The 16,953-nt window shown below is 40.2% G+C and overlaps 1 protein-coding gene across 3 annotated transcripts in view; it reads left to right on the forward strand.

The window, feature by feature from the left end:
• LOC146688397 (uncharacterized) overlaps positions 1–16,387 on the forward strand; it is a 36,930-nt gene extending 20,543 nt beyond the window's left edge. For 2 of the 3 annotated variants that reach the window (XM_085439607.1, XM_085439610.1), the window contains exons 5-10: positions 2,659–2,736; positions 2,991–3,147; positions 3,987–4,031; positions 4,177–4,644; positions 7,994–9,450; positions 10,579–16,387. In XM_085439607.1, the coding sequence (XP_085295733.1) occupies positions 2,659–2,736; positions 2,991–3,147; positions 3,987–4,031; positions 4,177–4,644; positions 7,994–9,450; positions 10,579–10,626 (2,253 nt within the window). In that variant the 3' untranslated portion in view covers positions 10,627–16,387. The remainder of the gene's footprint in view (positions 1–2,658; positions 2,737–2,990; positions 3,148–3,986; positions 4,032–4,176; positions 4,645–7,993; positions 9,451–10,578) is intronic. The other variant, XM_085439609.1, reaches the window with a different exon arrangement.
• Positions 16,388–16,953: the final 566 nt, after the last annotated feature.

Raw genomic sequence — 16,953 nt, forward strand, 5'->3', positions numbered from 1 at the left:
AAAGAGCACACTGCACTCTGGTGCCAAAGCCACCACCAAATGTGGCGCCACGGTCCATAGTTGTAAAGATGGCCAACTTCAGATTGAACGAAACAACACTGAAAGCAGCCTGGCAGAAACATGGATTTGGACAGATTTGAAACAGGATTAACCTAGATCAGCGGTCTCCAACGTTTTTTGCGCCACAGACCGGTTTATGCCCGACAATATTTCCATGGACCGGCCTTTAACGTGTCGCGGATAAATACAACAAAATAAAACTAGTACCGGTACCGAAAAAAAGAAAATTTATTCGTAACACACATGAAAAGACCCAGGAAAACCGAGTAAACGATAAAAACGATAACAAAATAACGCTGAAAACCAATAAAAACCCTGAAAACCAGACATTTCACACCCGAGCCTCAACTCTCGCGGCCCGGTACCAAACGACTCACGGACCGGTACCGGTCCGAGGCCCTGGGGTTGGGGACCGCTGACCTAGATCATGATTATGCAGCTTGGGTTTTAAGTTGGCGAAGGGAATATGCAGAGGAGACCCACCTAAACTACAAGGAACAAGAGAAATGAAAAAGAATGGGTTTTACAAATGTATTTTCATCATCTCATAATTCTGGATGAAGATGAGGAGTTGCCATCCTTTTATCAAGCATTTTGAAAAAACATTTGCGATAAGAGATAAGGAGGGGTGATTTATTTCAATAAGGGAAAACATTGAGGGGAATTCAATTACGCTGCTAAATGTGTATGCAGCATCTGGTAGCGATATCCATTTCTTCAAGAAAATTGAATTCGAGCATACTGAAAGATCCCCACATTAAAGAGCAGAGCCGCTTTTATTTGGAGACTAATGACAATGGTGACGTGCGCCCGATATTCCATGGGATGAAAAAAGCAGCTCTAAAAGGAAGAATCAGAGTATCAAGAATCAAGTAAACAGCTGCTGGACATGTTTGCGAGGGAAGAAACAAACAAATATAGAGGCATTATTTCTGGCGTATACAATGGGCTTAAAAACAGGGAAATACATTCAACTCTATATATTAACGTAAAGTGGGAAATGGAGGGAGGAAAAATGGACAACATTATGGACATATCGATGGAAATGTAGCGGCTCACAGGAAGTATAGCAAGATATTTTATTACCCCTTACCAAATATCTTGCTGTGAGGGCAATTCACTGGGGAAATACTAAAGCAAATCATAGTCATGTCTTTTGGGATTGTCATGGTATTAAAACCTAGTGGCAGGAAATACACAATGCAATACAACTTTAGGAAGTCATCTGCCTTTGGAGAGTAAAGTTAAATCTTTTGGACTAATGCCTGAAGGATGGCCAAAGAGAGACAAATATCTGTTTATTATTTTGTTGGTGGCAGCCAAGAGAGCCATTACAAAAACTGGCTCTCACAGAAAGCCCAACTCTGAGCATGTGGATGGACATCACAGTAGACATTTACAGGATGGAGAGAATGACAGCAGACGCCAGTTATAAGAGGAACCTGTTTGCTTGATGCTGGAAGAAATGGATGGACTGTCTGATACTACACAGACCGGACATTGACCTTGGATTGTACTAGTCTCGAATCAGATTTGGTGTAATAACAATTTCATGTCCATTAATGTTCCTGTTTTTGTTTTAGGGGTTTTTGTTTGGTTTTTTTGTGGGTCATACATGTAAAAAAAAAAAAAACAGGACATTTAAGCTTTTACTTTGTAACTACTGATAAAAATGAAAGTGCACAGTATATTGATTGCTGAATTTCAATAAAAAGTCAATAACAAACACTCTTCTGTGTTATATTGCACTGTGACAAGTGCTGTATAATGATCAATTTATACAGCACTTTTCTGCTCTTTCTGGGGTGACTGTAGCTCCGGAGGCAGAACAGATCATCTATTAATTTGAACATTGGTGGTTCAATCCCTGGCTGCTCCAGTCATGCCAAATATCCCCTTTCAAGATACTAACCCGAAGTTGATCACTAACACATCCATCGGAATGTAAATGTGTGTGGATGTTAAAAAGAAAAGAAAAAAGTGCTTGTGTGACTGAGGCAAGTTTTATAAAGCACTTTGAGTGAAGAGAAGAAAAGTGCTATATAAGAACCAGTCCATTTCCCATTTCACTCATTTACGCACACATTCATACTGCCATTTGTGCACTTACACTATATCCGATCCAGTGGCTGTTTGGCATGAATTATCTTCTCCAGGGCATTTCCACATTTGGACTGGAGGAGCCAAGGCACTGAATATGAGACATTTTAAAAACACTGCTTAACAAAGTTATTAGACCATAAAAAGATATTTATACAATCAAAACAAAAAGCACAAATATTTTAGAAATCTATCAAAAATGAATTTAAATTCAAATTTAAAACTAGTATCTGTATTTAGCAGGGAAATATAGATATGAATTCACATGTTTTCTCTGGGGAGTCAAAAATGAATCAAGCTCATGCATGTGGACTATTAGTGTGTGATCTGGAGCTGTTTGTGATCTTTTTTCTTCAGTGTATTATTCTATGTCTTTCATATTTATGCTACAGTTTTCGCAGGTTTTTATCATGGAGAATATATATATATGTGTCTTGCGTTTTCTTTTCTGTGACATTTTAGTAACTATCTCTCTCTCTGTGCCTCCAACACCTCCAGGGGGGCAGTGGTTCACCTTTCTGCAATAATCTAGTCGGTACCAGAGAAGAAGATGACAGTGGGACCAGCTCACCAAAGGTAGCTTCGCTCTTACAGAACATGTCGTGTCATGCATAGCACGAATTATGTGCAAAACATTTTAGGCTAAAATCCATCCAAAAACTTGACATTGTAATTAGTGCTGACTTTATTGATATGAAATCAGTTTAAATTAATTTAAAGACCTCTAACCGGTGTAACTTGGCAGCACCAGCTGTCACTAGTCAAAGGCATCTTCCTTAGTTTTGGATAGAGCCATGGTGTTGTGACCTCTGGTTGTCACGCGTCCACAGATGGATAGGTCTGACATAGAGGATGGCCTGGAGGAAGGGGACCTCAACGCCGAAGGGGAAAACGAAAGAGACCAGGAAGAGTTCACTATGAACCCCAACCCCCTCAGCCAGCTGGACTTCTACCAAGCCAACCCCTTCGCCCGCTGTCAGTGTGACCGTATGTAACAAATTCAGAGGCTGAGCTACTATTGCTGTCGTGGATTTCAGACTTTGGCACTCTTTTCTCTAATTTACTTTGAAAGAGGTGACACGCATTGCTGAATTGGAGTGGGTATCCGTTCACTTTGCATTGCAGTACTGAAAAGTTAAGAAAAGTTGCATTTCTCGAACATCAACCTGGCCCCCAGACAGTTAAATCTGAATGAATGCTGTGCCAGTGCATCTTTCCAAGCAAATCACTCAAGAGTGTGACTTTGTTTGCTTGGGTAGTTTGGCATCAATTTGAAGAAGTGGTTGATGATTGCAATACCTAATCTTCCTGTTAGAATATGAACATACTCAAGCCCTACGGCTACACTCAAAAGTGATGTAATTGAATTGTTTGAGGGTTAAGTGATTTGGCCTTAAGGTGGTAATTGGAACTGGACATGAACTATGGCAGCCAGAGGACTGGGAATCAGAACTGTTAAAATCCAGCCTCTGGGTTGGTGGAGACTACAGCTTTTTTTCTGTCAGAAGGGACAACTTAATTCATGCACAAGTAGAACTTTTCCCACTAGGACATCGGGCAGCTCTGATCCTGGGGCTGTGTATGTGGTTCAAACTCTGGAGTAGGAGAGGACTAGAGTAGGGGCTCAGAAAATAAACCAACCCAAGCTGGGCATCAAAACTCCTTCAACTCTAGGGACCAGAGGGAGCTAGGCTGTGACATCGTGGGATAAATGATGATTTTTTTATTTGGCAAACTAATCATATATGCTTTTGTTACCTTTACTTTTTGTTGCAGTGGTATTAATAAAGTACAGTGATTTCATTTCTTTTACACATGATTTATAGATGACCTCTTCAATGAAGACCTATTCCTTAAAACAGACTCATCTGGTGAGTTATAATAGACCACTAATCTAAACAGAACTTCACTTGACATAAAGAGGCTCTTGTTCATTTTGTTGTTTTGTTACTCAACTTCAATACTGTTCTTAGCAAAACTTACAAGTATAAACTCTTTAAATATTCTGATTTTCAGATGGCTTTGGTTCTGACCCTTTCAAAGGCAGCGACCCCTTCGCAGCAGATATTTTGTTTCCGTTGACGAATACTGCCACTGGTGAGAGCACAGGAAATGCCGGTGATGAAGCAGACACCAGTCTGTCTTGTGTTGAAAACAAAGCTTCAACGGGAACTCAGTGCTTTGAGTCAGAATTCCCAGATGAAGACAGTGACATAGAGATTAGCTACAGTCGAGAGGACCTGGACACCATTGCTATGGAAGATGATTCTCATGGATTTAAACCCATTCAGAGTTCGTCAGAGGAGCTGGGGCCAGAGCCTATCCGAGGGTGGCGTTCCCAGGGACAGTATTCTGTAGAATCTGACCCTAATGGGTATGAGCTTGATCTTGGTGCTGTCTCCCCGCCCTCCGACATAGAAGAACATAGTCTGGTATCTCTGGCTGGAGAGGCTATTACTCAGTCATCAGCAGGATTAGAGCAAGGTAATTTATATTTTAGTCACACGCCCGGTTATCAGACATGACAGTTTTTCAGTTTTACTTTTTATTACTTTCATTTACAGTATCTCACAAACGTGAGTACACCCCTCACATTTTTGTAAATACTTTGTTATATCTTTTTATGGGACAACATTGAAGATATGGCACTTTGATACAATGTAAAGTAGTCAGTGTACATAACAGTGTAAATTTGCTGTCCCCTCAAAATAACTCAACACACAGCCACAAACTGCTGACAACAAAAGTGAGTACACCCCTAAGTGAAAATGTCCAATTTGTGCCCAATTAGCCATTTCCCTCCCTGGTGTCATGTGACTCGTTAGTGTTACAAGGTCTCAGGTACAAATGGGTAGAAGGTGTGTTGTCGCAAATGTGACCAAATTATTCAGTGGTGCAACTAAAAAAAATCCTAGGTCTCACTGGTGTGACCAACTTTTCGAGTAAATAAAATAAAATAAAATTCTCAGCAACTCTGAAAATCTCCGTGTGGTCAACAACTGACACACATTATGCGCCTATCGTGGTCTAAACCAATCAGAGATAGTCAGGGGCGGGACCTCTGATTGGCCGTGGTCCTGTAGTTGTCCTTCGTTTGTACGTTTGAAAGTGCAGGCAGATAGAGAGAGGTCAGTAGCTCGAATAAAGCGATATCGATTCATTAAATCCTGAATCAACCTTTAAATATTGTGATATCCTAGAACTCAGGAACCACGGAGACCATGTTGACCTCACAGTCACTTCTTTGTTATATTGAACTGGGGCATGCGCCACACACACTGACACCACTCTTCAACAACTGTTGCCCCCTGGTGGACAATTCCTTGTTACAACATAACAAATATAAATGTATTTTGCCAGAAACGCCAGAATCTCAGGTTAAAGCTCACAAAACTATTTCAACAAACAGCAAATGAGAGCAGGAAAACGGATTCTGCACAAAGAAGTAAACACAGAGCCGCCACATCAGAATCAGCTTTCTCTTTCTCGGCTTTCTCACCCGAGGGCACGGGTGAAAGCCGACAGCTCACTGATTCTGATGCGTCCGGTCCGCGCTGTGTTTACATCTTTTTTGCGTGAGATTCTGAGCTGCAGGTTTTATCTCTCTCCAACCGAAATTCACTGAACCAGCAACAAAAGAAGATCCAAACTACGCTTCACATTTGGAAAAACATCGTCATTTACATTTTTCATTCGCTTATTACCCGCCGGTCTACCGTGGTTTACAGCACTGTCAGCCGCTGTCTTTTTTTTTTTATTGACTTAAATGGCCGCGAACTAGAAAGCCTAATTTTTGCTGTTCAATACTGAATTTTTTTTTTTTTAATTAAAAATGTTGCAATATTGCAGAATATTTTTAAGTTTATCTGCTATAAAAAGCCAGGCCAGGAAAATCTCCCTCATGTTTTTCTGTGTTTTATCCTCAGTTACTTTGACACAAAGGCTCACACCTCTGATGAAGTCTCACATGTATCAGTACTGATAAATGATCAGAATTAGAATATTTCTGACTGTCTGAGGCTAAATCGGGACCTTGTGAATTGGAATTGAATGGATAATGGAAATCAGTGTTGATACCCAGCCCTAGTGAGCAGCCTAGGCCCGACAGAAGTGGATGTAGCTGTGGGTAATGAGAAAAGATGAAAAGAACGATTGATAACTTTTTTGTTAAGTTAAGGCCTGATCTGTCTGAAATTCATAGCCAGCTCTGACACGGAGCCATCAACCTCTGAACGCTGAAAAAGCACAGTGTATCCAGAAAACACATTATATGCTGCAATAAATGCACTGCCCAAGTGTCCCCTCTCTCCATTGCCTTTCAGTGGCAGGCAGCAGCAAACAGGTCATCAGAGGAGGCTGATGTGATGATGAAGTTTTACATTACCTACGGTATTGCCAAAGAGTGCCAAAGCACTTTAAGCACAAGCAGTTTTTCAGTAACTTATCTTGTAGAAATGTCCTCCAAATAAAGAACTTTGTGTTGACAAGATTTTTAGTTAATCATTTACACATTAATAGTGTCTGTACGGACAGCAATTCCAAGACAAACTTATTTGGCTCAGATGGTGTCAACGGTGTGTAGTGGCAACCAGGTGGAGTACAAAGACAAGTCTTGCCTACAGTCAAGCATGGTGGTGGGATGTTTGGGGCTGGATGAGTGCTGCTGGCACTACAGTTAATTGAGGGAACCATCCTTAAATGGAAGGTGGAGGAGTGAAAGGTCTCTAACAACCACCAGATCCATGATGTCATCATGGAGGAGTGGAAGAGGATTCCCGTTAACAGAGTTAAGGCAGTGTTGGAGAATAATGGTGGCCACACAAAATATTGACACTTTGGGCACAGTTTGGACATTTTCACTTAGGGGCATACTCACGTTTGTTGCCAGCAGTTTAGACATTAATGGTTGTATGTTGAGTTATTTTGAGGGGACAGCAAATTTATACTGTTATCCAAGCTGTACACTGACTACTTTACACTTTATCAAAGTGTCATATCATCAGTATTGTTCCATGAAAGGATTATGCTAAAATATTTACAAAAATGTGTCTCACTTTGGTGAGATACTGTGCATGTGCATATACTGATGCTGGGAGTCAGTTTCCTGCTTAAGTGGTGTCTACTTTAATTGCTGACCTAGGAACACATTTCCATTACACAAAAAAGTTTCAGACTGAATTTCTTTTCTAAAACGGCAGCCGTCAGTGCTGCTCCTCAGCCTCCTACGCCTGTGGGATGAATGTGAAAATCCTATGTGGCTTTGAGGTGACGGTAACCAGGATTCAAACTCATCTGAGATTTTTAGTAGATGCACCTATACTATAAATTAGAACATTCTAGATAACGTCCTTTTTGAACTATCACATTTAGACGATTTTCAGAAAACTTGACCTCTGACCTTGACCTTGAGGTCGAGGTCACCGGGATACAAACTTTAGAGAATTTTAGATACCGATGGTTTCAGTTTGAAAATCCTACATCGCCTCGTTCTCGAGTTATTGCATTCACAAACTTGGGTGTCCACAGGGCCCACTCAGAGGCCTTTAGGGGGAAAATATGCCCCCTATTGTTTTACATGTTGCATGTGATGAAAATTTAAATTAGTATCACAAATCTTTTTTCTGTGAAAATGGACTGACAGCATTTCTGGACATTGACTACGTTCGATTTTAGATGTGCAATTTTGAGCAGTATAATTGTCTTTATAAACTTTAAACCTTTGAATATCGTATTATTTCAGACTCTTTAGCCTGTAAGCTTAACGTCTTAAAATTGTGGTCTTGTAACTGCGTCATAATTCTATTCTTAACTACTCACTGTATATTTCTGCTAGGTGAGTGTCTTGGTTTGACTCAAGCTGTTGGCGAACCTGTCCTGTTGGAGCCAGGTTGGACAGGCAACAGAGAGGAAACGTTGCCCTGTGATGTCACTTACAGTCAGCAAACAGAACAGGTTAGGAGCATCAAAGAAGAAATCCAAATCCCTGCTGTTCCACAGAACTCACTAGAGTCCCAGAACATTTTCACTCAGCCTGACTCACATCAGAACAGCCTTGAGTTGAACTATGAACCAACCAGTCAGTCTTCCTTTGACCCGTATGGCTTTAAACTCAGCCCAGAGCATTCTAGTCACACTCTTTTAGACCCTGATGAAGATGAGTTGAGTCCAGAACCTGCTGATGATGATCTGACCTTTGACCCTGAACCCTGCTCTTCTCAACATCAGCTGAACTTTGATGCCTATGGGTTTGACATTACCTCCTCCCAGATGACACGGGACTTTGACCCTTATGGCTTTAAGCTGAGCCCTCAAGAAGAGAACCAGGAAGTATTGGATCCCTGTGGCCATGACAACCAGGATGCAATAGACCGTTGTACCAATGACAACAATGAGCAAAGAAAGCTCTCAAGCTATAATAACCCAGAAATACTGAAACCTCATACCCATGAAAACCAAGAAGTGCTTGAAAATGATAGCCACAATAACCAGGAATTTCTAGATTTGTGTAATAATGGAAACCAAGAAGTGCTGGAACCATCTAGCCTCGAAAACAGGGAGGTGGTTAACCATAAAAACCAAGTCCTGGAACTCTGTAGTCACAACAATCAAGAAGTTGTGGACCTCTGTCGGAATAATAGCAGTGAGCAATTACTTGAACCTTGTGACTGTCATAACCAAGAAGTGCTGGAACCTCACAGCTTTGGCAGTCAGGACGTCCTGGACTTCTCCTATCCTAAAAATCAGGAAGTGTTAGATTTAGATAGCCATGGTAACCAGGAAGTTTTGGATTTTAATAGCAAGGAAAACCAGGGCGTGCTAGTTTCAGGTAGCTACAATAAGCAGGAACTTCAGGAAAATCAGGAGTTACCTGACCAGGAGGGGTTGGACTTGTTGAGTACAGACATTTTGCCTGAAGCAAACAACATCCAGTGCATTCTGGAACCAGAACAGGATGTCAGTTCTGTTAATGACAGCTCAGATAGTGATGTGGCATCCGAAAATATGCTGGGACTGCAGCTCAGTAACCCCAGTGTCTGCACCTCGAATACCACACATACTAGTACTTTAAACATGGCCATCAGTAGCATGTCTGCCAGCCAGGACCTTAATTCGTCTGCTGCCCTGATCCACCACAACCTTTTAGAAGGTGATCTCGGTTCAGTGTTTGGGGCTGGAGGATACATTGGATGTCCTGATGTAGCTGATGACCTAGAGCCATTGCAGAGAAGGCAGACAAACCCAGTACCAGAGCCAGTACGACCAGTTAGGCCTCCTCGACCATCTCTCAGGGTAAGTTGGACGTTATTTTTCTTAACTTATTATAGCATTAAATCGATGGCCAGTTAGTTTGATATATCCTGTGAAATCCTAATTTCAGGTTTACTGTCCTTTATTTATTTTTTGCTTTTATTTGGCCCATGATTGTCGACATTTTGTAGAACTTGGAGATTAAGAATAAATACCCAACATTTAATATTAATATAATTCAAGCCGTCATTAATGTGTTAGGGTTAGGGATTTATTTTTTAAATATGTTATGTGTTAAATTTGAACTTTGAGTTGAAATAATTACAACTGTAAATATTTCTCAAGAGTAGAACCAGGTATTTAGTCATTTTAGCAAAGTTAGAAGTAGAATAGCATCCATTCACATTTTTCTGATCTAATACTTTGTGACTATCTGCTAATACACATCAATGTTTCAGTGTTAATAAGCTGTTTTCCTCATTGTGAGACTGGCCATAATTACTGTATATCTGGCTCCATTTGAACACCTAACTTAATCCTAAGAGACTACATTTACTGGATTGTTGGTATTTATTTGTGAAATAATAAATGAGAAACGGATAAATACATGAAACAAATATTTTTGGATTGATTGATCCAATTTAACTGTCAGACTATGAATTGGCTCCCCAATATTCCATCCAGGTTTTGAACCAATATTTGATCCAAATGTCGCATCATTGTATCCCTAGCTAGAATTATAGTTGTTCTGTTAGTCAGCTATTCCATTAAACTGCTCCAAAGTCCGAAACCTTTCAAACTTCTTACAACGTTGAGATGAAAAACATTTCTTGTAGGGGTTGGACAATATGCCAAAAGTTTCCATCCAACAGCCAGAAATTGTTGATATATTTATTGTTGGTTTGTGGTGCCATGCATACATGTTTTTCTTTGTACTGAACATTAATTCTGGTTTCTTTGGCTAATGGTTTGCACCACTACTAAAGTGCCTGCTGAACAGCCCTGAACCTATCTTAAAGAAAATATTTTTTCATTTTGTTTGAAGTTCAAATGATTATTTAAAATAACTGTTAAAAGTCAGCGTGCCTCTCGAACTGCTTTGTGCATAGAAAATTATATTTTAAAAAAAAAAAACATCTACTTAAAAACATCTACTTTCATGTGTTTTAGGCCAAGGACAAGGCCCAGTCCCAGACTCAGGTCATCGATTTAAAGTGATCTCTCACCATGAAGCATTCAAGTGAGGTTTACTGTGTCAGCACGGCTCCTGTGATGACAACAAGGCAAGAAGTGAAGATGATAAGGAATAAAGTACGACAAAGGGAAATGCAATGGAGGAAAAATGACTAAAGAGCTCATTCTGGTGTTAATTATCACAGTAAATTAGTTCAGGTTAATCAGAGGAGAAACAATGGAAGGCAAGATGAAAAAACTACCAGGAACCAAATGATAAAAAAGATTTCCTGATTATTATATTAAGAAACATGATTTTATCCAGTTTTTTTATTTACATCTGTCAAGGTTGCACACGACTGTCTGACCTACTACCTTGTCTTTTTATGATTTGATGAACTGAAGAAGGTTTTGACGGACCTGACTGGTCTGAAGTGCAAATAATGTCCATGTTTGTGATGTGACATACAGTAAATATTAGGACATATGTTACAAGACTTCAAATAGATAAACTGTATATAAATGATACAATGTAATCTGCTGTTGTGGTTTTGAGATTATCTATCCAATTAGTAGTTTAGATCTAAGTTGCATATGAGCTGTAGAGAGTTTATAGTCAGATTTACCAATGAACGCATATCCACGCTCACAACAGTGTTTTCACACATCATTTAAGAGGCTCCTTAAAGAGAAGCAGTGGTTCACTGCCATTCTAGGCTGGATTCTTCAGTTTCACCAGTGACAAAGCACGACTGATGGCTGTGGTCAGGTGTGTGCTTTGTTACATGTGTAGCACGCTCAGTAGTAACGCGATGCCACCCATGTTTATAATTGGACTGTAACTGAAAAGATGGCCACTTCATTCTTTGTTCCAATTTCATACTGCACACTAATGCTGAAAATAAAAACTATGCAGGGATTTTGGTTGTGTACTGTTAGTTAGGCAGTTACAGACGTAACTACCTAACTAACAGCGCAGGCTTCCAATTCTTTCTTTTGTTTGGTAGCAACAAATAAAAAAGCAGCAAAGCTGTGTCCACCCAGGAAATGTGGGTGTGGTTTGGTGAGCAATGAAAGTCAGCGACATTGTCTGACTTCAAGTGGCGATGGGCAAAAAGCCCAGGATGAACTTTTCTCATGTTGGAGGCCACTGGAGTGACTGACATTTGTAAATGCATGAGGTCACCTAGGCAACCACAGCCTGGAGCGTCTACTAGTGATCAAAGCGATGCATGAGGGGAGCGCTGGGGTGGGGACACAACACCAAAAGACAGATAGTTACATCTGAGTGGAAGACTATTGCCTTGTACCGTTGTCATCAGTAGTAAGCTCTTGTATTTTTGTCTCTCCCTCGTAATGTAATTAATTTTACTACTGCTGATATTTAAAGACACCAGTACAGAAGTACTGTATGTAACTTTCAGAAAGCAGTTTCTTCTGTCCAGCAGCTTTTTATAGCACTGCCAGTGAAACTTTATGAAGTAATTAAGATGTGTTTTCATTTGTGGATGGCGCACACAAAGTCGAGCAGATTTACAGTGGTAAGGCAGATCTGAGCATTTCATTGGTGTAAACATCTTTGCTTAGGAATGGTCTGAAGCGTGGAACCAGGACACAGCGAGGGTAAATGTGGAGTGGGTCTGGCACCGGTGCCGCTGTTACGCTGCCCATCCGGCAGTTTCTTCCACCCAGGTCTGATAAGTTTACTGTGATCAGACTAAAGTAGTCAGAACCAACAGTGACGCCACAGCCAGAGTACAAAGCAGAAATCTGTGAGCTGATCATTTTCTGTAGGTTAATCACTCCCAGAGACCTCTTTGACACTGTTATATCATTTTCAGGTTATAATTAGATATCTAATTATATGTAAAACACTGTTATTCCTTTTGATTGTACCCACACAAGGTCACACGCACAACTGCTTTTTAACAAGTACATGATATTTACTGGTATGGTAGCAGAGCATCAGTGTAACCAGTTCATTAGGCAGTTCAGAAATGGCACATAGCGCTTTATTCCTCTGAGCACCCGAAGCCTGTTCTACTGCAAGCGTCATTTAACCATTTGCACTCACATTCACACAAGCACTTTCTTTACACCTGAGAGCTTTTCTCTAACAGTCACATACACATTGAACTTGGGGTTCAGTGTTTTGCAGACTGGAGGATGAAGTCATCAGTCTTCCTCCTGAGCCAACCTGAAGTACAATTCCAAAAAGTTTTCATGCTGTGTAAAATTTAAATAAAACAGAATTGGCTCATCTTTATTCCTGATAGAACACAGAAAGCATATCAAATGTTTAAACGGAGAAAACATATCATTTTAAGAGAAATATGTAATATTTTAATTTGATGGCAGCAGCACATCTCAGAAACAGGGTCATGCTTCCCACTCTGTAGACTTTGGGAGAGGAATGCTGTCCCATTCTTGTCTCATAGAGATATTTTTCACTTTATGATGCTCCACCTGCTGGTAACAGCAAGGACTCTTCTACTATGAAGGCTTTCCATGAAACACATGCCATCTGGATGGGAGTATATGCTGCTCTAAAACTGCCAACTCCAGAGGCACTGATGCACTGCCACACCATCAGAAACGCAGGTTTTTGAACTGAGCACTGACAGCAAGTCGGATAGTCTAGAAGACGCAGTGTCCATGTTTTCCGATTTCAAATTAAAATTTCTTCACTTTGCTTCAGTCCATTTTAAATGAGCTTTGGTCCAGAGATGGTGGCACTGTGGTGTGTGTGGACAACACAGTGAGCTGTGTTCACAGACAGTGATGTCTGGAAGTGTTCCTAAGCCCACGCACTGATTTCATAACAGGATCGTGTCTGCTTGAGGACCTGAAGATCAGCTGCATCTAATGTTGATTTTCAGCCTGGTCCCTCATGCAGAGATTTCTCCAGATTCTCTGAATCTTCTGAGCTTATGACTTTGGATGATGAGATATTCACAGTCTTTGCAACTATTTGTTGAGGAACATTATTCTGAAATTGCTCTACAATGTTGTTGAAGCACTTTTTTGCAGATCTCTCTCTCAGATGTTCTCTTTTTCCCCCCAGTCCTGTTACTGACCTGTCATCAGTTTGTCTAATTACGTATAAAATGTTTCTTTTTTGTGTCACTTACTTTGTCAGCCTTTTGCCGCCCCATCCCACCTTCTTTGAAACATGCTGCTGCCATCAAATTCAAACTGATTGTTTTTACATGGTAGTACAAATATCATGAGTGTGAGTCTACCTTTACATGGCACACTCAGCAGGCACTGATTGAACCTTTCAGTTCACACAAAGCTTCAGTTCAGCCTACCTCACTCTTTTACCATGATTTCATGACAGCAGCTACACCCATTAAAAGCAAGTATTCCATGACTTTCATATTTGTAGATATGTACATGAACTCGCATTTTCTTTTGATTGTACAATGGTACACATCATATAGCAAAGACATTAAAGTGAAGTCCCACATTCCACCTGCTTCAAACGAGATGCTTCCACTGAATAACTAGAATGGTTCCATTGGAAATGGAAGAAAACACAAGCTGGTTCACGAGTTAACATCACGGGTCTAATCATTTTAAACAGAACCAGTTAAAGAGCCAGAGCTAATTTAATATAAAAGAGTCAGTGAGACCCCGAAGACCAGCCATCGTCACCTTACCTTATATTCAAAGTTCTTACTTGCAGTTAAAGGATTACTGATGTGTCCCAAAAGTGCATCCTGTTCATCTGGACATTTTCAGTGGGAGAAATGTTTCGTCACTCATCCAGGTGACTTCTTCAGTCTCAGCTGACTGCAGGTTTCCCCAATCTTATATACAGTACATTTGCACAATGAGTGAAACTAGCACCACTGAAGGAACAGTGGGCTGGGAGGTCAGTTCCTGGATCATTAATATGCAAATTGTCATGACCACCGATCAATGGCCATGAGTCCCATTCACAGAGAGTTGGGGAATGGCATGCATCGAGACATTATTGACGTGCGTTTTGCAGTTTTCCTATGCATTTTGGTCTTTTGTCCATGGAAACCATGTGGGTGTAGCATAATGTGAGGGTACACACCTTTAAAGGATATTTAGATCTAATGTGTGTTTCTGTATCATTTAGTATCAAGTTATTGGCAAAATCTAAAATTGACAAATCTACTAGCGTGAATCACAACACTTCATATACAAGCACAGTGCTCCATGTATTTGCTTTGTTCAAATGTACAATCATGTGTAAAGAAAACAGAACATTTAGAAGACTTATTTTGTTCATTTGTTGCATTTTGGAACATAATTAGTTACATACACAACACTAAAATAACAGTTTGCACACTGCCAGCCTGTTACACACAGAAACTATGACGTATTGAGCATGGTCTGCTGCAGAAAACTGGATTATCTTTTTCAGACAGCTGGCTAAAACTATGCTGTCTCAAGCTAATAGACTGTAAACCTAAGCTGCCCGCTGGAAGCTCAGCTTCAACAGCAGTTTCCTGTCTGACTGCCGCCCCCTGACTCATCCACCAGTGGCTGTACTGACGGATGAGAGTGCATTGTACCATGATGTGCTTACAGTTAAGCATATTCCATATAAAGTAGTCTCACACATACACAAGCATGCATCATTACAACCAGTAACATGTGATTTAAGATGGTGCTGCATTGTATCTTATGTGATAAAAAGCAGGTTTGCTCAAAATGTCAGACTTTTTGTGGTGTAATAAAATAGCAAATCTGGAGCTCCACAGTGTGCCAGCTGTTAATTTGTTATCCATTCATCTTTGGCCCAGAACCTGCCCTAATTCTTGTGTGGATGTGTGTAGATTTTTGTAGTTATGCATATAAACTTACCTCAAATGTTAGCAAAATAGGCGTGTCACAGCTACCCATGTCAAATAAAAATGAAAGTCAGTTTCTGAGTTTGAAAAATTGAATGATGCAGTCAAAATAATGTCGTCCTCACAATGTGAAAACCTAAAAAGAAGAATATCTGCAAACATGAGGGTATTGTTCTAAAATGCATTTGTGAATAACAGTAGTGATAAATCTGAAGGTGGTAGAAGCTTTACTGACCACTTTGAACAGGTTTCTTCTCCGCCTGGAGAATGGATCTCAGTTCTGATAGTCTCATGGAGATACATATTAATATGGAGTATCTGTCAATAACATAATTTAGCAAGAAACATTTATCAGTAGAGTTTAAGTATCTTAAGTATCTGCAGGTGGAGCCGTCGTCCTGCTTAAACCATGTTTTGTTTTTTACTCTCCCAATAAGCTACGACATCTTTCATTAAAAATTGCTACTTTATTGCTACTAAATTATCCACATGTCAGGAGGAAATCTCAGCAGACTGCCACTCTCCAGGGCTAAAGTGTGTTTTAATCGATTGCCAAGGTAACATCCAAAAAAAGCAAAAATGCATCACTGTACATAGACACATGTAGCGCACACTAAAATGACAAGGTCTGCAATCAGTTTTATTATATACACAGATAGCTGTCCATATCTCTGATTTAAAATATCTATATATTCATTTTACCAGCTGCTTTTATTACCCACACAGGATAAGAATATTACCCAAAGCATTGGCAGAGCTCTTCTACTGTTCAGAGAGGCAGATATCAAGTTCCCTGTGGAGCTTTTCATTCTTTGCAGCGTTGAATGACGTGTTTTCTACGATGTATATGTGTGTGCTCCAAAGCCATGGTCGAAGGACAGCATATTCAGAAGAAATTGTGCGTTTTGTCATGATGCAGCCATGGTTTATTGTGATGATGATTCATTTATGTCTAATGTACAATTTGGTGTCTTAAATGTGTGATGAAAAAACTAAGAAATAAAAGTCATCTGCAAGCCATAATGTGGTCTGCTTTTCCATCTCTATTGTGGAATACAAATACAAATACTGCTACCAATACAAAGCGAGAACGATCAGATGACCCCTGTGAGTCAGCACTTGTGCAATGGTGGGAAAAAGGAACTCCCTTTTTAACAGGAGGAAACCTCCAGAAAGACCGGGCTCTGGGAAGGGCAGTCATGAGCCAGCACCAGTTGTGGGGTAAAGAGGTGCGTAGTGAAAGGATAAGATTGGATTGATAAAGAATTTGGAGAAGATGTTTTATTAATTGTGCTTTGTAAGAAAGAATTGTTTCATGTTTGTAACATTTTTACCTTCAGATATTCATAAATCAAAGACTATGTGTCACAATTATCCTCTTTTTTCCTGTTCTGAGGCAATTCACAGACAATTTCAAAGACAAGGATGGAGCGCTTCTGTTCAGCCAGGCAGGGAGCCAGTTCTGCTGTAGCGCCTTTGAATCTGGCCTCAATGTTACATAGTGAGAGCTGAAAAAAGGATCTGTAACTGCATCTACTGACAC

Source organism: Copadichromis virginalis, linkage group LG18 (genome assembly GCF_057382275.1).
Source record: "Copadichromis virginalis isolate Kocher_CV1m ecotype Utaka linkage group LG18, C_Virginalis_male_GT1.1, whole genome shotgun sequence".
Lineage (NCBI taxonomy): Eukaryota > Metazoa > Chordata > Actinopteri > Cichliformes > Cichlidae > Copadichromis > Copadichromis virginalis.